This window comes from Rhea pennata, chromosome Z, assembly GCF_028389875.1.
Source record: "Rhea pennata isolate bPtePen1 chromosome Z, bPtePen1.pri, whole genome shotgun sequence".
In the NCBI taxonomy this organism is placed as follows: Eukaryota; Metazoa; Chordata; class Aves; order Rheiformes; family Rheidae; genus Rhea; species Rhea pennata.
Window position 1 is genome coordinate 72,542,893 of NC_084702.1, and position 24,448 is coordinate 72,567,340.

The window sequence follows — 24,448 nt, forward strand, 5'->3', positions numbered from 1 at the left end:
GTCTTGCGCGTGGGGTGGCGCAAGCCGCTGTCCCCGTACAGGGGGTGTCCCGTCCCCGGCTCCTCTGGAGACGGAGGTGAGCCCCCCGCCGTGGTGCGAGGTGTTTGGAGAAGAGTGTTGGAGCAGGTGATGCCTGGCGGTGGCTTCCCACTGGAAGGGTCGTGCTGAGATTCTGTGAGGCCCGTGACGCTCAAGTTTTACAAAAGGTCTTTATTTGCCTCGAATAAATAGAAGGAATAAATAGAGGGCTACGCTTATCAGAATAAATAGAATAAGTTAAATAAATAGAGGGGTACACTTATCAGACTAAATAGAATAAGTTAAATAAATAAGCGGAGGGGTACTTTTTGGAGCGGTGCGTGAGTGTGTGGGCAAGTTGGTGGCACCAGGCATTTCCGTTGTTGAGGGGCGTGGTGAGTGCAGAGCAGGAAGTAGCGGGTGTCTCGCGTTGGGGCTGGGTCTGTGGACGTGGCCTCTGTGTTTGCCATCGGTGGTGTCCTGTGTGGGAGGAGGCGTGGGGTCGAGGTGCGCGGGGCGACGTTGGTGGGCAGGGTGCCCGAGCGTGGCTGTGGGTGTTCACGATGCTGCTGGAGTCTGCGTGGTGGAGGCGGTGGTGGAGGCGGGATGGTGTGGGTGTTGCGGGGTGATGCGAGGAGGGTGCCATGGGAGCGACCGTCTGAGGGTGAGGGGCAGGTGTAGGGTGAGGGCTGCGTGGGTGGTCGGTTGTGGTGAGGAGGGGTTGTGTCTAATCCGCCATGATGCGGGTGAGGTTGTGGATGCGCTGGAAGCAGGTGTGAGCTTCGATGCGGACGCTGTCCCAGGCGCAGGGGCTGTGGTTGTGCGTGCGCAGGAAGTTCTGGATGTGCCGGAAGTATGTGGCGATGCTGAGCTGGTGGGTGAGAGGCACTCGGGTTTTGGAATCCCTGCCGGCGCCCGGGAGGCATTGCTGGAGGTGTTGGATTGATGCTCAACGTGGTTGAGGAGCTGTTGGTGCGCTTGCGCGTCCCAGTGGGCGGGGGGTGTTTTCGCTGCTGAGAGTGGTGAAGAGGTGGTCGAGGATGTGTAGGATGGCGGCGGTGGCTTGTTGTGGGTCCTGGATTGTGAGGAGGGTGTTGGGGAAGGGGAAAGTTGGGTCCTGTTGGGCGCAGGTGTGTGTCAGGCGAGGAGCCATGGCGAGGAGGAGCTGGAGGCTGTCCCAGTTGAAGGTGGTCTGCTGGGTGCGAAGGTTGGCGCAGCGGAGGGCAGTGCCGAGAGCGGGCAGGAGGAGCAGGAGCAGCGTGGCGCCGTGCCACAGGCAGGGGTGTCGTGCTGCGGGCGCTGCCATGGTGGTGTGTAGAGTTGTCCGGAGGTGCGATGCAGCAGGCTTGTCAGCCGTGGTGGTGGTGTCGAGTGGTGTGCTTGAGGCTGCGCGTCGCGTCCGGCTTTATTTGGTGCGGCGCGTTTCCCTTTGCCGTTTTCCAGTTGCGGAGAATTTCCTGCTGTCGTTTTCAGTTTTGGTTGTGGCTTTGTTGGCGTTTGTGGTTTTCTGGGGAAGTAGTCTTGTGGGTGCGCGGTGCGCCGTAGGGCGATGGTGGTGCTTCCGCGGTGCTGTGGTTGGTGTTTTGGGGGCAGCGCCGTCGGGGAGGCTGGCTGTTGTGCTGTTGTGTTTCCGCGGGGGAAGTGGAAGTGGCAGTGGCGGGGGCCTTTGGGGCAGCTGTGGTGGGGGGTGTGTGTGTTTGAGCGTTTCCCTTTCGCCTTGCCGTTGTGGTGGTGTGCCCGCTGTGTGCGTTTGAATTTCCCAGCCTCGCCAGCTCTGTGGTCTTGATGTCATGTGCGCGTCTTGGTGGTGCTGGTTTTGCTTTCAGCATGCCTGTTGCTTTTGTTGTGCTCTTAGTGTATGGGAGCTCTTGATGCTCTGGAAGGGTTGCTGCGTGCCGTGTTTTGGGAGAACGTTGGAGGTGCGCGCTGCGGCCTGTTGCAGAGGGCCGGTTGCGTTAGAGGAGGTGTCTCGGTGCCTCGTGCAGCCGAGCTTTGAGTTTGTGCGGGCATGAGGGTGGCAGGGCTCGTGCGCTCCCTTTCAGCGTGTTTGTATGCCACGGTGGTTGGTGCGTGTGTGCGTGCGTGCGCGTGTTGTGGTGCTTGAGGAGGCATTGTTGGTGTTTGTGCTGGTGCCCTTGCATGTGGTGGTGCGTCTGTGGCCGGGCGAGCAGAGCGGCTCTGTCTCCTGTGTTTGTTTACGCGCGGCATTTGTCGCGAGCCCTACCGTGGCGCACGTCGTGGATGGCCACGTCGTTCTGTGGGGAAGAGGCCTGGGTGAGTGCGTGGTCCAGCCTGGCGGTCAAAGGAGGGTTGCTCGGAGGCGGTCCTTGGTGCACGAGGCGTTTGTGGAGCCTGGTGTTGAGAAGGGCGAAGTCTGGAGGGAGAGGGCGCAGCGTTGGTGGGTGGCGCGTTTGAGTGGGTGAGTGTCGTTGCGGGAAGGCGCTGGTGCCTGATTGCGGTGGTACTTTGCGGAGTCCATGCGGAGTAGCAGAGGTGCCTGGGATGACAGAGAGGTGTTTGTGGAGGTTGTTGGCTTGGAGAGGTGAAGGGAGGGCGAGAGCCTGCGAGGCCCGTGTGTCGTGCTCCGGGGTGGAGGCGGGGTTATGCTGTGTGAGAAGGGGAGTGTTGAGGGCGCGGAGGTGTGGAGTGGGGAGAGGTGGCAAGGCGGTCAGGTGTTTGTGGGCTGGGGCTGAGGCTGAGGAGAGGAGCTGAGGAGAAGTGGTGGTGGAGGAGCGTGTGCTGGAGGCGCACCGCTGCAGAGCGAGGTGCAGATGCTGGCTGTCTTTGGGAGGAGGCGGGAGCCGTGGAGTGAGAGGTGCTAGTGCTCCGGTAGAGCTGCAGCACGGGAGTAGGTTCTGGCAGGCGGTAGGGGTGGGTGCCAGGCACCTTGTGGGTTAGTGGCATGTGTGGAAGGGAATGTGATTGAGGCGGTGATTAGTGAAGCGCCGTGGTGAGCTGTGGTGTTGGAGCCGCTAGTGATGCGTAAGAAGAGGTGTTGGCTGTTGCCAAGGGGTGGGAAGCGGCCTGGTGTGGTGCTTTGCCACAAAGAGGTGCCTAATCTTTGCGGAGTGCCTGCTGGGAGCCTACAGAAGGTCTCTTGCAGTGTACAGCCATGGTAGGCATGTAGCGTGGGCGAACGTGGCACTGGTGCCGAAGGAAGAGGGGAGGGGAGGGGAGGGGAGAGGAGGTGGCAGGCGGGCGAGGAGCGTTGTGCTTGGGAGGGGAGTGGAGAGCCTGGGTGGGTGCGTAGGGCTGGAGTTGGGCCAGGGCAAGGTGAGCTGGAGCTGGAAGAGAAGGGTTGGAAGCGGAGTGGGCATTGTGCGCGGTGTTTTTTGGAGGCCTTTGACGGAGCCTTGCCTGTTTAGCCTCCTGCCCCGTTGCTGAGGTGTGTGCTGCGTAGGCGGAGGAGGTGGTGGGTGTGAGGTGAAAGAGAGCGCCGCTGTGGGAAGAGCGGCTGCGGTCAGTGGTGCAGCGTGCTGTTGGCAGGCAGTAAGTGGTGGTGTGGGCGCCTGGCATCCAGGTGAGTGGGTGGTGCCAGAGCTGTTGGCCGTGTGTGTTGGCAGGGTGGGTGATGGGAGGGCTGCGCTCTGAGGAAGGCTGTGTCGGCCAGGGACCCGTCCGAGTGGAGCGATGGATGGGCGGGGGGACGTGGCGGGGTGGGAGAAGTAAACGGTGTGTTGGGAAGCTGCCGAAGTTGAAGAAGGGCCAGCGCAAGGTCTTGCGCGTGGGGTGGCGCAAGCCGCTGTCCCCGTACAGGGGGTGTCCCGTCCCCGGCTCCTCTGGAGACGGAGGTGAGCCCCCCGCCGTGGTGCGAGGTGTTTGGAGAAGAGTGTTGGAGCAGGTGATGCCTGGCGGTGGCTTCCCACTGGAAGGGTCGTGCTGAGATTCTGTGAGGCCCGTGACGCTCAAGTTTTTACAAAAGGTCTTTATTTGCCTCGAATAAATAGAAGGAATAAATAGAGGGCTACGCTTATCAGAATAAATAGAATAAGTTAAATAAATAGAGGGGTACACTTATCAGACTAAATAGAATAAGTTAAATAAATAAGCGGAGGGGTACTTTTTGGAGCGGTGCGTGAGTGTGTGGGCAAGTTGGTGGCACCAGGCGTTTCCGTTGTTGAGGGGCGTGGTGAGTGCAGAGCAGGAAGTAGCGGGTGTCTCGCGTTGGGGCTGGGTCTGTGGACGTGGCCTCTGTGTTTGCCATCGGTGGTGTCCTGTGTGGGAGGAGGCGTGGGGTCGAGGTGCGCGGGGCGAAGTTGGTGGGCAGGGTGCCCGAGTGTGGCTGTGGGTGTTCACGATGCTGCTGGAGTCTGCGTGGTGGAGGCGGTGGTGGAGGCGGGATGGTGTGGGTGTTGCGGGGTGATGCGAGGAGGGTGCCATGGGAGCGACCGTCTGAGGGTGAGGGGCAGGTGTAGGGTGAGGGCTGCGTGGGTGGTCGGTTGTGGTGAGGAGGGGTTGTGTCTAATCCGCCATGATGCGGGTGAGGTTGTGGATGCGCTGGAAGCAGGTGTGAGCTTCGATGCGGACGCTGTCCCAGGCGCAGGGGCTGTGGTTGTGCGTGCGCAGGAAGTTCTGGATGTGCCGGAAGTATGTGGCGATGCTGAGCTGGTGGGTGAGAGGCACTCGGGTTTTGGAATCCCTGCCGGCGCCCGGGAGGCATTGCTGGAGGTGTTGGATTTGATGCTCAACGTGGTTGAGGAGCTGTTGGTGCGCTTGCGCGTCCCAGTGGGCGGGGGTGTTTTCGCTGCTGAGAGTGGTGAAGAGGTGGTCGAGGATGTGTAGGATGGCGGCGGTGGCTTGTTGTGGGTCCTGGATTGTGAGGAGGGTGTTGGGGAAGGGGAAAGTTGGGTCCTGTTGGGCGCAGGTGTGTGTCAGGCGAGGAGCCATGGCGAGGAGGAGCTGGAGGCTGTCCCAGTTGAAGGTGGTCTGCTGGGTGCGAAGGTTGGTGCAGCGGAGGGCAGTGCCGAGAGCGGGCAGGAGGAGCAGGAGCAGCGTGGCGCCGTGCCACAGGCAGGGGTGTCGTGCTGCGGGCGCTGCCATGGTGGTGTGTAGAGTTGTCCGGAGGTGCGATGCAGCAGGCTTGTCAGCCGTGGTGGTGGTGTCGAGTGGTGTGCTTGAGGCTGCGCGTCGCGTCCGGCTTTATTTGGTGCGGCGCGTTTCCCTTTGCCGTTTTCCAGTTGCGGAGAATTTCCTGCTGTCGTTTTCAGTTTTGGTTGTGGCTTTGTTGGCGTTTGTGGTTTTCTGGGGAAGTAGTCTTGTGGGTGCGCGGTGCGCCGTAGGGCGATGGTGGTGCTTCCGCGGTGCTGTGGTTGGTGTTTTGGGGGCAGCGCCGTCGGGGAGGCTGGCTGTTGTGCTGTTGTGTTTCCGCGGGGGAAGTGGAAGTGGCAGTGGCGGGGGCCTTTGGGGCAGCTGTGGTGGGGGGTGTGTGTGTTTGAGCGTTTCCCTTTCGCCTTGCCGTTGTGGTGGTGTGCCCGCTGTGTGCGTTTGAATTTCCCAGCCTCGCCAGCTCTGTGGTCTTGATGTCATGTGCGCGTCTTGGTGGTGCTGGTTTTGCTTTCAGCATGCCTGTTGCTTTTGTTGTGCTCTTAGTGTATGGGAGCTCTTGATGCTCTGGAAGGGTTGCTGCGTGCCGTGTTTTGGGAGAACGTTGGGAGGTGCGCGCTGCGGCCTGTTGCAGAGGGCCGGTTGCGTTAGAGGAGGTGTCTCGGTGCCTCGTGCAGCCGAGCTTTGAGTTTGTGCGGGCATGAGGGTGGCAGGGCTCGTGCGCTCCCTTTCAGCGTGTTTGTATGCCACGGTGGTTGGTGCGTGTGTGCGTGCGTGCGCGTGTTGTGGTGCTTGAGGAGGCATTGTTGGTGTTTGTGCTGGTGCCCTTGCATGTGGTGGTGCGTCTGTGGCCGGGCGAGCAGAGCGGCTCTGTCTCCTGTGTTTGTTTACGCGCGGCATTTGTCGCGAGCCCTACCGTGGCGCACGTCGTGGATGGCCACGTCGTTCTGTGGGGAAGAGGCCTGGGTGAGTGCGTGGTCCAGCCTGGCGGTCAAAGGAGGGTTGCTCGGAGGCGGTCCTTGGTGCACGAGGCGTTTGTGGAGCCTGGTGTTGAGAAGGGCGAAGTCTGGAGGGAGAGGGCGCAGCGTTGGTGGGTGGCGCGTTTGAGTGGGTGAGTGTCGTTGCGGGAAGGCGCTGGTGCCTGATTGCGGTGGTACTTTGCGGAGTCCATGCGGAGTAGCAGAGGTGCCTGGGATGACAGAGAGGTGTTTGTGGAGGTTGTTGGCTTGGAGAGGTGAAGGGGAGGGCGAGAGCCTGCGAGGCCCGTGTGTCATGCTCCGGGGTGGAGGCGGGGTTATGCTGTGTGAGAAGGGGAGTGTTGAGTGCGCGGAGGTGTGGAGTGGGGAGAGGTGGCAAGGCGGTCAGGTGTTTGTGGGCTGGGGCTGAGGCTGAGGAGAGGAGCTGAGGAGAAGTGCTGGTGGAGGAGCGTGTGCTGGAGGCGCACCGCTGCAGAGCGAGGTGCAGATGCTGGCTGTCTTTGGGAGGAGGCGGGAGCCGTGGAGTGAGAGGTGCTAGTGCTCCCGGTAGAGCTGCAGCACGGGAGTAGGTTCTGGGCAGGCGGTAGGGGTGGGTGCCAGGCACCTTGTGGGTCAGTGGCATGTGTGGAAGGGAATGTGATTGAGGCGGTGATTAGTGAAGCGCCGTGGTGAGCTGTGGTGTTGGAGCCGCTAGTGATGCGTAAGGAAGAGGTGTTGGCTGTTGCCAAGGGGTGGGAAGCGGCCTGGTGTGGTGCTTTGCCACAAAGAGGTGCCTAATCTTTGCGGAGTGCCTGCTGGGAGCCTACAGAAGGTCTCTTGCAGTGTACAGCCATGGTAGGCATGTAGCGTGGGCGAACGTGGCACTGGTGCCGAAGGAAGAGGGGAGGGGAGGGGAGGGGAGAGGAGGTGGCAGGCGGGCGAGGAGCGTGTGCTTGGGAGGGGAGTGGAGAGCCTGGGTGGGTGCGTAGGGCTGGAGTTGGGCCAGGGCAAGGTGAGCTGGAGCTGGAAGAGAAGGGTTGGAAGCGGAGTGGGCATTGTGCGCGGTGTTTTTTGGGAGGCCTTTGAAGGAGCCTTGCCTGTTTAGCCTCCTGCCCCGTTGCTGAGGTGTGTGCTGCGTAGGCGGAGGAGGTGGTGGGTGTGAGGTGAAAGAGAGCGCCGCTGTGGGAAGAGCGGCTGCGGTCAGTGGTGCAGCGTGCTGTTGGCAGGCAGTAAGTGGTGGTGTGGGCGCCTGGCATCCAGGTGAGTGGTGGTGCCAGAGCTGTTGGCCGTGTGTGTTGGCAGGGTGGGTGATGGGAGGGCTGCGCTCTGAGGAAGGCTGTGTCGGCCAGGGACCCGTCCGAGTGGAGCGATGGATGGGCGGGGGGACGTGGCGGGGTGGGAGAAGTAAACGGTGTGTTGGGAAGCTGCCGAAGTTGAAGAAGGGCCAGCGCAAGGTCTTGCGCGTGGGGTGGCGCAAGCCGCTGTCCCCGTACAGGGGGTGTCCCGTCCCCGGCTCCTCTGGAGACGGAGGTGAGCCCCCCGCCGTGGTGCGAGGTGTTTGGAGAAGAGTGTTGGAGCAGGTGATGCCTGGCGGTGGCTTCCCACTGGAAGGGTCGTGCTGAGATTCTGTGAGGCCTGTGACGCTCAAGTTTTTACAAAAGGTCTTTATTTGCCTCGAATAAATAGAAGGAATAAATAGACGGCTACGCTTATCAGAATAAATAGAATAAGTTAAATAAATAGAGGGGTACACTTATCAGACTAAATAGAATAAGTTAAATAAATAAGCGGAGGGGTACTTTTTGGAGCGGTGCGTGAGTGTGTGGGCAAGTTGGTGGCACCAGGCGTTTCCGTTGTTGAGGGGCGTGGTGAGTGCAGAGCAGGAAGTAGCGGGTGTCTCGCGTTGGGGCTGGGTCTGTGGACGTGGCCTCTGTGTTTGCCATCGGTGGTGTCCTGTGTGGGAGGAGGCGTGGGGTCGAGGTGCGCGGGGCGACGTTGGTGGGCAGGGTGCCCGAGCGTGGCTGTGGGTGTTCACGATGCTGCTGGAGTCTGCGTGGTGGAGGCGGTGGTGGAGGCGGGATGGTGTGGGTGTTGCGGGGTGATGCGAGGAGGGTGCCATGGGAGCGACCGTCTGAGGGTGAGGGGCAGGTGTAGGGTGAGGGCTGCGTGGGTGGTCGGTTGTGGTGAGGAGGGGTTGTGTCTAATCCGCCATGATGCGGGTGAGGTTGTGGATGCGCTGGAAGCAGGTGTGAGCTTCGAGGCGGACGCTGTCCCAGGCGCAGGGGCTGTGGTTGTGCGTGCGCAGGAAGTTCTGGATGTGCCGGAAGTATGTGGCGATGCTGAGCTGGTGGGTGAGAGGCACTCGGGTTTTGGAATCCCTGCCGGCGCCCGGGAGGCATTGCTGGAGGTGTTGGATTTGATGCTCAACGTGGTTGAGGAGCTGTTGGTGCGCTTGCGCGTCCCAGTGGGCGGGGGTGTTTTCGCTGCTGAGAGTGGTGAAGAGGTGGTCGAGGATGTGTAGGATGGCGGCGGTGGCTTGTTGTGGGTCCTGGATTGTGAGGAGGGTGTTGGGGAAGGGGAAAGTTGGGTCCTGTTGGGCGCAGGTGTGTGTCAGGCGAGGAGCCATGGCGAGGAGGAGCTGGAGGCTGTCCCAGTTGAAGGTGGTCTGCTGGGTGCGAAGGTTGGCGCAGCGGAGGGCAGTGCCGAGAGCGGGCAGGAGGAGCAGGAGCAGCGTGGCGCCGTGCCACAGGCAGGGGTGTCGTGCTGCGGGCGCTGCCATGGTGGTGTGTAGAGTTGTCCGGAGGTGCGATGCAGCAGGCTTGTCAGCCGTGGTGGTGGTGTCGAGTGGTGTGCTTGAGGCTGCGCGTCGCGTCCGGCTTTATTTGGTGCGGCGCGTTTCCCTTTGCCGTTTTCCAGTTGCGGAGAATTTCCTGCTGTCGTTTTCAGTTTTGGTTGTGGCTTTGTTGGCGTTTGTGGTTTTCTGGGGAAGTAGTCTTGTGGGTGCGCGGTGCGCCGTAGGGCGATGGTGGTGCTTCCGCGGTGCTGTGGTTGGTGTTTTGGGGGCAGCGCCGTCGGGGAGGCTGGCTGTTGTGCTGTTGTGTTTCCGCGGGGGAAGTGGAAGTGGCAGTGGCGGGGGCCTTTGGGGCAGCTGTGGTGGGGGGTGTGTGTGTTTGAGCGTTTCCCTTTCGCCTTGCCGTTGTGGTGGTGTGCCCGCTGTGTGCGTTTGAATTTCCCAGCCTCGCCAGCTCTGTGGTCTTGATGTCATGTGCGCGTCTTGGTGGTGCTGGTTTTGCTTTCAGCATGCCTGTTGCTTTTGTTGTGCTCTTAGTGTATGGGAGCTCTTGATGCTCTGGAAGGGTTGCTGCGTGCCGTGTTTTGGGAGAACGTTGGGAGGTGCGCGCTGCGGCCTGTTGCAGAGGGCCGGTTGCGTTAGAGGAGGTGTCTCGGTGCCTCGTGCAGCTGAGCTTTTATCAGCTCCACTGGGTATGATTTTCATAGCATTTCCATTTTGTCTTGTGGTGTTGTTTCATCTGTGTTGTAAAACTAATCATATTTTTTTTCTCTTATTTTGACTTTCCCATGTTCCGACCTATGCCCTTTAACTCCTTCCTATCCATTTTCCTGTCTCTGTGGAGTCTGGCCTAGTGTTGTGTGTGGGTTGCATGAGGTGGTTGAAGAGGGCCGTCAAGGACCACCCTGCGCAGGGTTGCGGGAGATTTTTGGGTTGGAAGGGGACCCGTCCATCTGTCTAGTGTTAGCTGGAGGTCGATTGCGCTTCAGAGACCTCTTGGTGTGGGCCTGAATATATTTGGTTCCGTATGTTTGCTTTCCTTGCTTTATGGCTCCATGCAATAGCCCGTTTTGCATTTGCACATAGCCTTTTCCTTGTAGTGCTGGTGAGGTGGTGGAAGTGCATCCCTGTTGAGGTGCTGTGGTTGAGCAGAGCATGCAGTGTCCTTCCCCTGTGCTGTGTTTTCCATGCGTGGGGAGGCCAGAGGAGGCTTATCCTGGGGTTGTCCTGGCTTGGCTTAGTTGTGGTGTGGGGAGGGGCAAGCAGCTAGGGCAGAGTTTTTTGGTGTGGTGGCACTGGTGTGTGGAGGGCAGTGGAGGAGCTTTGATGGGTCCCCTCCTTGCTGCTTCTTGGAGGTGAGCCATGTGCATGGTGTGGCGTTGCTGAAAGATTTGCCTTTCCGTAAGAAGTTTGACTGTGATGTAGTGGTTGTTTTGCGGTGTGGGGTGCAATGGGATGTGGGTGTGGTGCCTTGTGTCTGGGAGAGGCTTGGGAGTGGAGCAGGAGCGTGGTGGGAGGCAAGGAGAACTTGGGGCAGGCTGTGTTGAGGCTGCGAGTTGTGGAGGCCCCAGGGTGCTTCTTGGGAAGGTGCAGCAGCAGTGAAGGAGAGGAGGCCGTTGGCAGCAAAGCCTTGAGCTGTGGCCTGTATGGAGTGGTGTGCAGGACAGACGTGGGCGAGGTACTCTCTTTTCAGTAGTGCCATGTGACAGGACAAGAGGCAACGGGGACAAACTGAAACACAGGAAATTTCGCCTGAATATGAGGAGGAAATTCTTTATTGTGAGAGTGACAGAGCCCTGCAACAGGTTGCCCAGAGAGGTTGTGGAGTCTCCTTCCCTGGAGATATTCAAAACCCACCTGAATACAGTCCTGTTGAACATGGTGTGGGTGACCCTGCTTGAGCAGGGAGGTCAGACTAGATGATCTCCAGAGGTCCCTTTGAACCTTACCAATTCTGTGATTCTTGAGGCATGAGCCTTGGCAGGCCCAAGAGTGATTTGTATTGCGATCCCTGTTGCGGGCCTGGCATCCCATTTACCGTGCGGATGCAGGCCCCCCCCATGAGCGAGCGTGTGGCTTCAGTGGGAGAGACATGTGTGCCTGGTGGGACATGGTTGCATGTAGGGCTGAGTGTGAAGTTCCCAGCCATCTCCCTGGCTTGTGGTAGGGGGCTGAGAACTGTTTTGTGGGGGTTGCAGTATCGGGGTCTCATCTTTGATCTGAAGAGCCGTGCCCCTTGGTGTGTTTGCCTGGCTGCCTCTTGAAAGCTCCTCTTCGCTTGGCCTCCCTGCTCAGTGCCCAGGTCTAGCTGTGGGGTTGTGCTCAATGGGTTTTTGGGGCCTCCTCTGCTCCGCTCTGCTCCTGGCAGGCCAGGGCAGGTGGAGCGGGCTGTTGGTCAGGGAGAGAGCCTTGCTTGCATGGAGTGGGCTGCAGGAGGGAGGCTCCTTCCTGCCTGCATTTGTGGGTCTTGCCTTTTCCCACCTAATGTATTCATGATGACCACCGTTTATTTTTACAAAAGCTCTTTATTTCCCTAGAAGAATAAATAATTAAATAAATAAATACAATAAATAAATAGATTTTGGTAATAAATAGTCATCAGCATCTGAGTGTCTTTGGCAGGTGCCACTGGGACCTTCCTCTCCGTCGAAGGAGATCTCAGTCCAGAAGGAACATAGACCGCCACGAGTAATAAGTACTGCCCATTTTTCCATAGCTTCGCTGCTGTCTCTTGATCTGAAACACGTCTGTATGTCCCCCTAGCTTTCTTTGCCTAGAAGTGGTGTCCCTGGCGAGTGCAGGGTGACGTGGGGGCTGTGCCACAGCCTGGCTCCCGCATGGTCGTGGTGCCGCTGGGCTGAGCACTGTCACGCCTGTTTCACAGGCAGCGTGGAGCCACGCCTGGAAGAGGGCTGAGTGGTGCTGAATAATCCGAGTCCTTGCTGAAGATGCCTCCTGTGGCTTGGTGGCTTGTGGCTTTCATTGGAGACAGTCTTTGAACGAAGCTGGGATTGGAGGGAAGGAGCTGACTGGCTTTCCATTCTGCGTGTGAGCTTGTCAAGGTGTTGGAAGCAAGTCTGAGCTTCGAGGCGGACGTTGTCCCAAGCACAGGGGCTGTGGCTGTGCTTGTGGAGGAAGTCTCGGATGCGCCTGAAGTATCTGGTGATGAGGAGCCGTGTGTTGCGGGGCCCTTGGCTTTTGGAATCCATGCCTCCAGCTGGCAGGCATTGCTGGAGGTGTTGGATTTGATGCTCAATGTGGTTGAGGAGCTGTTGGTGCGCTTGCGCGTCCCAGTGGGCGGGGGTGTTTTCGCTGCTGAGAGTGGTGAAGAGGTGGTCGAGGATGCGTAGGATGGCGGCGGTGGCTTGTTGTGGGTCCTGGATTGTGAGGAGGGTGTTGGGGAAGGGGAAAATTGGGTCCTGTTGGGCGCAGGTGTGTGTCAGGCGAGGAGCCATGGCGAGGAGGAGCTGGAGGCTGTCCCAGTTGAAGGTGGTCTGCTGGGTGCGAAGGTTGGCGCAGCGGAGGGCAGTGCCGAGAGCGGGCAGGAGGAGCAGGAGCAGCGTGGCGCCGTGCCACAGGCAGGGGTGTCGTGCTGCGGGCGCTGCCATGGTGGTGCGTAGAGTTGTCCGGAGGTGCGGTGCAGCAGGCTTGTCAGCCGTGGTGGTGGTGTCGAGTGGTGTGCTTGAGGCTGTGTGTCGCATCCGGCTTTATTTGGTGCGGCGCCTTTCCCTTCATCATTTTCTAGTTGCGAAGAATTTCCCTGTTTCCATTTTCATTTTTGCTTTCCATTTGTTTGGATTTTTTTTTTCCCGTTATGGTGTCTGTGGCCCTTGAAGTGTATCCATGCAGTGTCCATGCTACAGAGGGGGGAGACAATTTTCCTTTTGTGCTGCTTTGCTTTGGGTGCTGGGAGAAGACCCTCTTGAGGAAACCTGGCCATTGTGGTATTGTGGTTTGGTGGGGGATGTGAAAGTGCCTGAGGCAGAAGTTTTGGAGAAAGCTGTGTTTAGGGTGTGCTTAGGCATTTTCCTTTCCTCTCTGCTGTAAGCCATCTAACCTGTTTTTATTCTGAAGATCCCTTGCCTACTAAAATCCGTTTTTCTTGTTTAATGCTTTGATGTTTTTATTTGTGAGTTAATGCATACTTTACAGTGTTTTATTTGCTTTTTACTGACTTTTTTGTGGTTTTCAATAGCACCTGTAGCTTTGCTAGTGTAGCATGGTTTTTCCTTTTCAGAGTATCTTGCAAGCCAGAAGGTTTTTTCAGTTAGTTTTCGTCAGTATGTGAAATTTGTAAGGAAGTGACTAAAGATTATATAGAAGATTTTTCATGAAAAATCCTGTATGATTTATTTTACTTTCTGTATTTTATTTTCAGAGTTTTTTTTTCTTGTTTTAGAAGCTTCGCTATATTAGATGTATAGGAGGAATGATCTGATGGGAATGTTTTTGTTTAATTGTCAAATTCTGTTTGTTGTTTCACTTTCCTTTACATCTAGAAAGTGAAAGTGGTTGGAGTTCCGAGTGAAAGTGATCCCCTCTGCCAGCAGTGAGAGCAGCAGAACTGTTGACACAGTGTGAATGCAGTTTTCCCCTAACTTTTCAGGTTTTTCTTTTCTATTTAAACTGAATTTCTTAATGCTTATTGATTCTGTGAATTCTGTTTGTGTTAGTTAGATGTGTAATCTCTTCTGTCATTCCTGTGTATTAGAAGTCTTAGAAATGTCTGCAGGACTCCAGCCTTAATTGGTGTGTATACTACCTTCTTAGCTAGTTGATGAAGCTTAAATATATTACATTAATGGGATTTTTTTGTTGCAAGTCCTTTATGAAATTTTGCTATATCAGCTTTTGAGTCTGTACGTGATGTTTTTGGTTTTGATTTTAATCAGGTTCATCCATGTGCCTTCTGGAGGGCCAAGAGGTGTCTGTGTTGTTTAAAGAACAGAGTATTTCTTCTGATGCATTCCTATGAGCAGGCTTGAAGTTTGAAGATAACTGGCTTACAGTTAGATTTTCTTATGGCAGTGTGTGTGTGAGTGTGTATGTATGTGCAGCTGAGGGCAGGGATTCAGGGTATCATTGAAGCAAATTCTGCTCTTCCCTCACCGGAGGGGTAGGAGGAATAGCTGGATTTTTTAAACCTTGTTCTCATGCAGATCTGGTTAAACTTTGTCTACTTTCTATAGGCAAAAGAAACCAGTGTGTCACTTCCAGTTTGTATCCATCAGGTCCTGTTCAGGTCTCTTCTCCAGATGTGCTTTTGTGATTTCCCCCTCCCCTCCTGCCCCCGTCTCCGAAGGAGGAGAGTGTGCTACTTTGTTCTGGCAACATTTTTGATAGACAGTTTAGTTGTGTTCTGTGAAAAGTGATTCATCCTGGACTTGATAAGATGCCATTGCTAAGGGTGGTTATAAGGGTCACTGCTGCCCGCGGGGCATGGGGATCCCTCCTGTCGAGCCCCTGAGCCCACCCCAGAGCACCCACAACCCAGGGGACTCCTCGTCCCAAGCCAACTGATGCGGCTGCTGCTCTCCCAGTTGCAGGTTCAGCTGGGAGCGAGGCTGAGTGTGTCCCCCGGGGACATGCACTTGATGCAGACATGACTGGCAGCACAGGTGGCTGCAGACATGGTGCTGGGCACCATGACCTGTGGCCCAGCTTCTGCTGCCGGTGCTAAGACCCTTGCTCCACACACTCTGGGCCTCCACAGCTGAACTTGGCACACAGGGCTCTCTAGCCCCTCTCCTGTGGTGGCACTGAGGACCTCCCTCTGCAGACGTGGGGCTGCCAGCATGAGGGTTTTACTCTGGGTGCTGGCCCCAAACTCTCACTTGAGTGTCTCTGGGTGCAGTCCCCTGGACCTGACAGCACTTGGGCACAGGGTAGGGAGTGAGATTACATGGAAAGATGGATAAGAATGGGTTTAATTAAAAAAAAATAATAAAATAAAAAAGAAGATGGAACAAATGACGGTAACCAGACACAGGGCTTGGTCAGACAAGCCTGCTGCCTGGCAGCTCCGTATGTGTGCCCAGTCACTTTTATACCCCCTCCTCTCTATTACCTCCTCCTTATTCTTCTCCCATCTTCTTCTCCCAAATATCCCTTATTAAGTTTTGCATAATCCCACAGCCCTCATGAACAACCCTGAATCCTCATATCTGTCATCTTAGTTGCAGCAAAGTCCAGCTTTCCAAAATTGTGCCCGTACTTCTCATGGCCTGGTGCTCGGTGGCCAGAGACTTTTGCTCCTTGTCACTGTTTCTCTTTATCCATTGTCCAGCAGGTCTGTGCATCTGTGTATTTTGTTAAGCACTTCCCTGTTCACTTATAATCCCCTTTGCACTGAAAGGTCTCTATCAGATAACCCTAATGAAGCAGATGCTCTCACGTTCCCCATAGCTGTACAGCCACATCACAAAATTGCCAGGTGAAATAGATGGGAAGGAAAGGACGATGAAAAGTGATCCTGTGTCAAGTTACAGAAAATATCTGTAATACTAAATCTGTGCCAGATTATTTCCTGTTCAATAAGGGAGGATTGTGTGTAGGAAACCAGGCAGTGATACGTAGAAATACCAGTGATGTGGAAGGTGCTGTTAACTCAGAGAGAAAAGCATTTGAAGTGTCAGGGAATTTGCGGAGATGTACATGAAGAACAGTATTTTTCCAGCTTTGGGAAATGTATGGAAATGGGTATATTAGTTGTTAAAGTGTTAACTCTTGATGGTTTAGAAATGGTGAGGGGTAAGTGGTGAATGTTAAGAGGAAAACAGCTTAGGAGAGTACCAGCTTCACATGTGGGTTGGTTTTTCTGGTGAAGGTTTGCTTTTCTTTTTTGTTCTTCCCCACTCTCCTCCAAACTGAAGACAAAATGCAGGCTTGTTTTTGCTGGCATGTCCTGTTGTCTTAGAGGTCAGGCTTTCCAGGACTGTCTTACATTTCCAAAGAGTACCCAGAACAGTGATCTAAGGGCTCCTGCAACATAGCATGAGCAAATGTTCAGTCATCTGCTGGTAACTCTTTCCTGTAGTTTCCTTCATTTAAGTTCATACCGTTTCTCTAGCTCATATTTTCACTTTTTGAAAACAGAGAGTATTACAAGACTAAAACCTTTTAACTAATCTACATTTCATTTATGATTCTGGCCTGAACCCAGTCTTTGGCCCAGCAAACCTGATGATCTGCTGCTGCTCTAAGCACAGTCTTACTGGAAGATAACAGCTCAAAGCTGAGGATTGGAAAGGAGAAGCTTTTAGTTGTTGCCTTGGAGCTGGGGTGGATGCTTGGTGAGGAGTTTGTATCTTCTATGTGTTCTAGCTGAAGCCACTCTGACTTTTCGGTTGTGGAGGGAAAGGAGTATTCACAGCCATGGAGACCATGATGTGTTGAGAAGCTGCTCTTACCTCTGCTCGGTTGACAGTGGCCACCTCTTGGTCTGAGCTTGTGTGCAAAAGAGCAAAAATTTGTTTTTGTCTCTCAGGCTCTAAACATCCTTTCTCCTAGATGGATCAGCAGATTAAAGCAGAAGCTTTGTCCTGGGCCTTAAATTTACTACTAAATGATGACATATTTGTATTTGATGTTAATGTCCCTGAATGGGTGGTTTTGGTGGTGTAGGGTGTTTTTTTTGTTTTTTGTTTTGTTTTTTTTTTTTTTTTGTTTTGTTTTTGGTTGGGGTTTTTTTGTTGTCACTTTTTGCAGTTAGGAGTTCAGCTGCCCTAAGCTGGAAGGCCAGCTTCTGCCCAAGCCTCCTTTATTTCTTGCTTTTTAAAATTTTTATGCACATAACTGGCATAAGAACTTTCTGACTCTGTTATGATTTTGATTATTAATAAATGATGTTGTCTCTCTCTAAGGATTACTATGGAATTACATTCCCTGCTCCTGCAACCTTAACAGGCAGAGACGGGAGCCTTGCTAACAACCCATACTCAGGTGAGTGCCAGCTTGAGAAGAGAAGGATAACTTAGGTGTAGGTCATCATGCCACTGCTGAAAGAGCAATTATTATTCCCTTCTACGAACAGTTTAACCCTCAGTCCAAACTGGTCAAACAAAACTGACATTAATTTTTCTCTGTGGTTTTGGTCAGTAAATTGTACATGAGTCCTTCTGGGATAAAATTGGGTAATCTTTGAGAACAAGTGCAAAATTATTGAAAATAACTGACAGTATCATCCACTGTATTTCCCAGGAATGTACAGATTATCCCATACCTTGGTCTGTGGTGGTTGGTGGGGTGTTTTTTGTTCTTTGTTTTTGTTTTGTTTTAAGAAATTCAACTAGCTTTCTATCTATCTTTCCACTTTTTGGCCCTAGAATAGACCCTTTCAGACCTTCCTCAGCAGTTCCCCTTACTTTGTTGTTGCTGTTTTAGCACTCCTGTATTTCCATCAGGAGCTGAGTCTAGCAGGCTCTCCCTACTCCCTCCCTGAGTCTGATGGACTTAATTTCTGAAAGCATATGCAGTCTAAAACCCCCTTCCTCATCTCAGCCCATGTTCTTTAATTATCACCCTGCTCAGATTATATTAATTTCATCCAGGATTTTCAGCTTGTGGTTTTCTCCTGCTGGTATTTCATTACAACTGAAAGTTGTAGCCATAGGTGTTATTGTTCCTATAATGCAGCTATTAAAATTTATCATACTTATTGGCAGCTAGCAAACGGAGTACTGGGTACGAATGAGACGTGATACGTGTCACCTCCCTGAAAAGAGTGAATATGCTACTTTGTAGGCTGCCCCCCCCCCCAAAAAAAAAAAGTGTGTTGGAGTTGTCTGCTTGGTTACTCACCTCTCTTAGGAGGCTGCTTTGGAGTTAATAACCAAATTTCCCTTCCTACTTCTTCAATAAGGTGGCCCACGATGCAAGCCTTGCTTTCCTGGCCTCCAGCTACTGTCTCCAGACCTTTGGTGGTGTGAGGAATCAGACATCTAATTACTCATGCTTGACAAATAAACAGACATTGACAAAAATATGCCCGTCGTTGCCTGTATATCCTAACTTGCTCTCGACCCATGAAGCTTAACTAATCAGGTTAACCTTTAGGAGAGCCGTGCTTTAACCCGGCAACCATTTGCTCTTTGGCTATTTACCATGCTTATGCTTTTAGCATGTTTTATTGCCGTGGTCTAAGAGTGATGAATCTTCTCAGACTGTGAGAGAAGGGTAAGTATTGTTACCTCCACTTTATGAATGGATTAACCACAGCGCAGAGTTCTCTGCCAAGATCGAGCGATGTCCCTTGTGACTGTCAGGAGTAGAAACCAGGAGAGCTCTTCCCTTGAAAATCTATAGCTTTTCAAGTATAGGACACAATCTCTTTTTGGAGTTGTTTACTTGTATTCAGAGGATCCTCTTGGAGTGGCTTTTATAGCTTTTCTGAGCAGTTATTTCTTTTGCAGGTGATGTAACAAAATTTGGTCGTGGGGATTCTGCCTCCCCTGCTCCTGCTACCACGCTAGCCCAGCCGCAGCAGAACCAGACGCAGACGCACCATACAACTCAGCAGCCCTTCCTCAACCCTACCCTGCCCCCAGGGTACAGCTATACTGGATTACCTTACTATGCTGGTGTGCCAGGTGTACCCAGTGCGTTCCAGTATGGGCCAACCATGTTTGTAAGTATGACAGCCGAAACCATAGTCCTCTCTTTACGCCTCTCTGGTTTTACTCTCTCCAGCCCTGACTGCCTAAATGTTCCCCATTCTGCAAGGGATTTCCGACAAAGCTGTTGTGCAAGCCCGAGAAAATAATCACAGTCCCTCCCTCAAGAAAAGAGGAAATTAAAAAAGCTGGAATTCATAGACTCCTACACAGGCTCATGTAAATAAGACAGCTACAGCTCACTGATTCATAGTGTACCTGAAACCCTGTAGCAGCCTTTGGTTGCTCAAAGGGAAACCTAAAGCTGAGTCAGTTTACTGAGAGTGCTTGGGAAATCCTTTGGAGGAAGGAGGAAACCCCTTAGAGCCACAGAGCAGCGCTGGGAGTCTCTGGAGGAAGAAGGTTACTTGGGAAGAGGTGAAGCTCGAGGCAGAAGAGTAGATGAGTCTATCTTAGGGCCTTGTAGGACTGTGTTTTATGAAACTGCCTCATACAGGACCTTCCAGGTGGTTGTTTTGTTTGATTTGGGGTGGTGAGCACTGTGGTTCATCCCTCTTTGGTTTGTGGGTAAGAACTTGCTGCTTACTGTTGATTTTATACATATATAAAAGAAATCCACAACCTGTTCTGAGATGTGGTTCTGATCTAAGCAAAGGCCATGTAGTGCAGGAAGGAGCAGCTCTAGCAGGAAATCTGTGGCTTGCACAAAGCTGCTCCAGGAAGTTACGGCTGAAAGGGAGAGTGCCACCTCCTGTGTGCAGCGTGGTAGATCCCAGAGCTGCTCCAGTTTTTGCATTTCCCATGTGACTTGCCTTCCCCACTAGATGGCAGCGGGAGCTTGCTTTTCATGTGCCATTTCCCAGTGAAGAAAGCCTTTTGTTCCCCTTCTTTGTCCAGGTACCTCCAGCATCCGCTAAGCAGCATGGAGTCAATCTGAACACTGCTTCGACTCCTTTCCAGCAAGCGAGTGGCTATGGACAGCATGGTTATGGAGCAGGTATGCTTCTCTCCGTGCTGCTCACTTGAGCATCCGCAGAGCTGCTTGCACACCGTAACACGTTGTCTTGTACACACTGGCAGGCTATGATGACTTAACGCAGGGAACGGCAGCTGGAGATTACAGCAAAGGAGGCTACAGTGGGTCATCTCAAGCACAAAACAAATCTGCTGGCACTGGACCTGGGAAAGGTAACACATAAGGCTTGAGGGGATTCTGAGTGGGATTTAGTAGGGCAAACTCCCAGCATTGCCAGTGCTGTGCAGTCAACACAGCAGCCAGCTCTAAACAGAGTCAAAATCCAAGCTGTTTCTCCATCTCCCGTATACAAAATGCTTTTTTTAGTGTCCTAGTGTTCCTTCTAAACCTAATGGCTGAACTGCATAAGGATTTGTGTGGCTGACGTGCAGCTTTGTTCACAATTACACATGGGAGAAATGGTGAACTGTTTCCTCCGCCAAATTTTGGGTTTGGTGAATAATAGTGGTCTGGCAGCAGTATCATGTCACTGAACCTTGGGCAGTTAGATACTGCTGCTGAAATGGTCCTCTGCCAAATGATGACAGGATTTTGAGTTCATTATTAGGCACCTGAGTTAGCTGTGTGTTAGGAGTGAGCAGGGCAGTTCATGCATCTCTAAGCTGTTGTTTCAGCTGCTGTCTGTACAATCCATAACTCATTGCATTGTTTCATGCCTGGAAACATTCTCTTTGTAGCTGCAAAGGCTACAGAATTTATACAGCTTATATGAGAGCTTTATTCTGCACATGCTGGTTAGAGCTGAGAAATGTCTAGTGAACTGCTTAGCACTAACTAGTTCATCCCGGGACTTAAGCAAATACCAAGCATTTGCTGTGCATTTGAAACACCAACTGCACTGGGCAGTACTTAAATCTTAAACCAAGAGTTACTCAAACTGTGGCCTGCAAAGAGGAGCAACCTTCTAGAAAAGGTACAATCTTAGAACAGTACAGAGCCACCAAATCTAGTCCTCTGATTCAGTAGCCAAAGGAACCACTGCTTTTATTCTGATCTAAGTGAAATGACTAGAGCTGGTCTTTATAAGACCAGGAATGAGTGACCAGCTTAAGAGTTGCCTTGCTGGTAAGTGACTGTTTCTGTGTGTATTGTGGCACCAGCTGATCCAGGTGGAAGCCAGCCTGAATCTGTGGCATAATTTAATTCTCTAGGGGTGGAGGAGCATTGCAAACCTCACCCTTCTGCATGATGTGAAAGCACAAAAGTGCAAATGTGTGGCAGATGCTGAGTCTCATTGCTCAACGTGCTACTGGAAAGGTCTTGAATGCTGTAATAGAGCCAAATGTGTTTCTAATCCTAGGGGAAAGCTGGTTTTTCTTGAGCTAAATGAGTGTTCTGTGCAGCCAGCTGCTGCCCAATGAAGTACATTTGAATCCAAGCTGTAATCTATGTGTAGTGGAAATGGATGACTTATTCCAGTGGGCTAGTTTTCTGTTTTGCATTGGGAGTGAGGAATTGAGCCTTTTTTTCTGTTCCTGTGTGGGGTGCTGTAGGTCTGAGAGCATGGAAAACCCAGCAGCTGCAGCCCAGTAGAGCATATGGTGCAGTGGCCAAGGATGAAGGTGCATCCACCAAGGCCTCAGGAGTTGCAAAGAGCAAAGCCAAGCACAGGGTTTGAGTTGGATAGCATTTGGCTTTCTCATTATCAGTGGCTTTTTGTTTTCCAGGTGTTTCTGTGACCTCAAGTAACACAGGTGTGCCTGATATCAGTGGCTCAGTCTATAACAAGACTCAGGTGAGGAACGCTGGACCCTCCTTCCCCTGGCCTGAGGCTAGGCCGATGGCTTCCTGCTCACTGACAACTCAACAAGACTTCACCTATGGCAGATAGGGGCAATTCCCAAGCCTATTTATCCTGTGGGCAGTAGATTTCGGCATTTTTTACACTTGCTCCATTTGCTTTTAGGGAGAAGCCTCTCCTTCCATCCCACTACTCTCACATCAACTCATGATGGAAGCTGCTAGCGTAGACACAGAACTTCCTACGCTATCACCCTGTGTGTGCTGTGTCCTGGGTGCAAATCAAATGTGATGGCTCCAGCGTTTTTAGTCAGAATAGCCCCACAGCAGCTGAGTTAAGAGGCCCTTTGCTTTTCTCCGGAGAGATCAAGTAGTAATCAGCCCACCACTGATATCTGTGTGTCCATATGATGGGTACCAAAACCAGCCTGCTCCACTTGCAGGCATATGGCAGTCTTGTGGTTATTGGCTGTGTATGTGGTTTCCCAGAGAATGCAGAGAGCGGTTTGACAAGCTGTGGCCTGCAGTGGATTTACACCCGACTGCCCTTTCCTGCTACTTTGCAGGATGGATTCTTCGCACTCTTTCTAGTGGGAATCAAGCCCTGTGTTGTATCTGGCTATGATCCATGCTGGTGGGTAGGATACCACCTCTCAGATACACTGCTTGGCACCAGGTGTGAAGCTTTGGCCAGCAGGAACGAAGTTCTTGCTAGAATTTTTTTCTCATGTTCTTGTTGGGCAACCATGACTAGGTTGAGTAATTCCAGCCGGAGCCCCCACAATGTGCAAAGGACTGATTTCAGGCGACTATATCCTCCCATGTCCCACTAAGTGAAAAGAGGTCAAAGAAAAAGGAACATAGTAGCTATGGAAATGAAATAGAAGAATTAAAAAAAGAAAGGAGAAAAAAAAAAGGTTGCAGGCATTAGAGCAGCATAAAGGGTGAGAACAGGAACTGAAACTAATCTGCTAAAGTGCTCGCAGGTATCTGATCCGACTTGGCTTGCTTACAGGGTTGATGAAAGGTTCAAGTGATCTTTGTTCAGGCCACTCTTGTTCTTGTTTGGTCACCGTGGGGCTGCTAACGCAAGTCTCTGACCTCCCCGTTGCCTCCCATGCAGACGTTTGACAAGCAGGGATTCCACGCTGGCACACCACCTCCTTTCAGCCTGCCATCTGCTCTCGGATCTACTGGGCCCTTGAACCCTGGTGCTGCCCCAGGTTATGCTCCAGCCCCTTTTCTCCATATCCTGCCTGCACATCAGCAGCCTCATTCCCAGATGCTGCATCACCATCTTCAGCAAGATGGGCAGGTGAGTTGGCCCCTTCCGCCCTTACACAGTGCCTGAATGCAGATTGCTCCTACCCACCTCCAAGGGGTGTGGGAGGGGCGAGCCCAGCTGTGAGGAGGCCCTTCCGATGTGGGGCACAGAATGGAGATGAGCAGTGGGGTCTGAAGCTGAGGAGGCCACTGCCAGTCCTGGCCAGAGCAGGGAGAACAGGGATTTGAACACTTAGAGTATAATTCTGGAACAAAAACCAAGTGTCCCCTTGCAAATTGCATGTCAGCTCCTATTTCTGATTTGGTTTCACTAACCGTTGCATTTCCCTTCCTCTCCATAAGTGTTCCCTGAAAAACAGTATTCTGCTTTAGAGTCCAGAAATAGGAAATGGCTTCTCTCTCTCTCTGAACATTTGATATCTTTGGCTGGTGGGTCGTCTTCGTTAACCTTGAGAAAGCTCTTTGCCAGTCCCCAGTCCTACTGTTCTCCTTCCTTATGTTCCTGTGCCTCTGACAACATTTTACTGTACAGGCTGTTGCACAGAGGAATTGTCTTCTGAAAGAGAGAAATTGTTTTGTTTTGTTTTCCTGAAAACAGCATGATTACCACTCAAGCCTCTCTTGTCTCCACAGCATTGCCACTCTGGGAGTCGGCTGTCTCCCTCTGCAGTAAAGGTGGTGGCAAAATCCACCTAGGAGTTTCTAGCGCGGAGTAGGAGCTCTGCAGTGGTTGTATCTGCAGGCTCCTGTGGGCCCTTTCTCGCAGGAGGCAGCCCCTCTCAGTAGCCCCTTTGCACCTTCTTCTGTGTGCTGGGAGATGGCTGCCTTCTTTTCCATGGCTGAGTGGAGCTGCCTACCTTGTCCCAGACAGCGGGGGTGGGATGACACTTCCCTGTTGTCCCCTGTGGTGTTTTTGTGGCCACTTGTCTTGGACTGTGAGACCTGGAGTTGTTGAGGAAAAGCAGAAATCGTCCCATGGGAGCTTAGGTGTCTTTGAAGGTGTCAGGGCTGCTTCGGAGTCCCTGGTGGAAGCAGATCTTCTGCTGGTGACGTACTGAATGCAGCGTGACCCTGGGAGCGCTGATATTATGGGTCCTGTGACGTGGTGGCAGCTGATACGAATGTTTACGTCCTTTTTAATTTCTAGGGTGGATCTGGCCAGCGCAATCAACCCAGCACCATGCAGCAAAAGTCTCAGGCTACCAAAACCGCCTACGGCACTTCTCCATACTGGACAAACTAAATCCAAAACCAGGGAGGGGGAAGAGAATGAAAGGAGGAGAGGGAAAATAAAAATTAAAAAAAGCCGAAGCCCATTCCTGGAACTATTAGGAGAAGAAGTAACTGCTCAGCCAAACGTCTGTGCGGGGAGAACTGCAGCCAGCCGCCATCCTGTGTGACTCGCCCGCTTCCTCTTTGAGTTGCTGTTGTATGTAATATATTTATGTATGTATTTGTAAATGTAATAGAGCCTAAATGTGGTTTTCTGCATCTTGCAGCCTGTTTTATTTTCTTTGTAGGGGAACTAATTATTCATTTCCCATCTGCACCAGGGCATCTTTCCTTGTTTTTTTTTTTTTTTAAAAAGCTTTTTAGGGGCGTTATAACTCTGTCAAAGACAAACTGCGCCATTTCTATTGGAGCTGGAGCCCATTTATTTAATGCAGTTCTAAATTCGGGCAAAGAAGAAAAAGAAGGAGGCCTGGCCCCCAGAAAAGAAGAATCGAGATGTGTCCTGTAGGTTTGATTTCTGCCTCCATCCCCCAATATAGCTGTTACTCTTTAAAAAAAAAAAAAAAAGAAAAAAAGAAAAAAAAAAGAAAAAAAAAAAGAAAGAAAAGGAAAAAAAGAAAAAGAAAAAAGAAAAAAAAAGTGTTTTGTGGGCCTTCCCCTTTCTTTTGTCTCCCCTCTCCCTCCTGCTGGGGAAGACGAACTCCCAGGGGCAGTTTGGTCACTGTGACCCTGAGCT

General features: G+C 52.6%; 4 protein-coding genes and 1 pseudogene across 7 annotated transcripts in view; 1 reads left to right on the plus strand and 4 right to left on the minus strand.

Annotated features, from left to right (window-relative positions):
• Positions 1-23,807, plus strand: part of UBAP2 (ubiquitin associated protein 2) — a 145,676-nt gene extending 121,869 nt beyond the window's left edge. For 3 of the 4 annotated variants that reach the window (XM_062600148.1, XM_062600145.1, XM_062600146.1), the window contains exons 22-28: positions 16,671-16,749; positions 18,219-18,433; positions 19,317-19,416; positions 19,500-19,607; positions 21,123-21,190; positions 22,319-22,510; positions 23,627-23,807. In XM_062600148.1, coding sequence (XP_062456132.1) covers positions 16,671-16,749; positions 18,219-18,433; positions 19,317-19,416; positions 19,500-19,607; positions 21,123-21,190; positions 22,319-22,510; positions 23,627-23,722 — 858 coding nt within the window. In that variant the 3' untranslated portion in view covers positions 23,723-23,807. The remainder of the gene's footprint in view (positions 1-16,670; positions 16,750-18,218; positions 18,434-19,316; positions 19,417-19,499; positions 19,608-21,122; positions 21,191-22,318; positions 22,511-23,626) is intronic. The other variant, XM_062600147.1, reaches the window with a different exon arrangement.
• Positions 746-1,372, minus strand: LOC134153406 (interferon-like; annotated as a pseudogene).
• Positions 4,480-5,106, minus strand: LOC134153407 (interferon-like). The gene has a single exon (XM_062599578.1). It carries the CDS (start codon positions 5,056-5,058, stop codon positions 4,480-4,482), a length of 579 nt encoding a protein of 192 aa, XP_062455562.1. The 5' UTR covers positions 5,059-5,106.
• Positions 8,218-8,844, minus strand: LOC134153408 (interferon-like). Its single transcript, XM_062599579.1, has one exon. The coding sequence runs from the start codon at positions 8,794-8,796 to the stop codon at positions 8,218-8,220; it is 579 nt and encodes a 192-aa protein (XP_062455563.1). The 5' UTR covers positions 8,797-8,844.
• On the minus strand, positions 11,676-12,416 carry LOC134153409 (interferon-like). Its single transcript, XM_062599580.1, has one exon. It carries the CDS (start codon positions 12,414-12,416, stop codon positions 11,676-11,678), a length of 741 nt encoding a protein of 246 aa, XP_062455564.1.
• Positions 23,808-24,448: the final 641 nt, after the last annotated feature.

Bases quoted from the DNA above. Each gene is read 5' to 3' on its own strand.
- LOC134153407 (XM_062599578.1), bottom strand. From the start codon at position 5,058: ATGGCAGCGCCCGCAGCACGACACCCCTGCCTGTGGCACGGCGCCACG.
- LOC134153408 (XM_062599579.1), bottom strand. From the start codon at position 8,796: ATGGCAGCGCCCGCAGCACGACACCCCTGCCTGTGGCACGGCGCCACG.
- LOC134153409 (XM_062599580.1), bottom strand. From the start codon at position 12,416: ATGGCAGCGCCCGCAGCACGACACCCCTGCCTGTGGCACGGCGCCACG.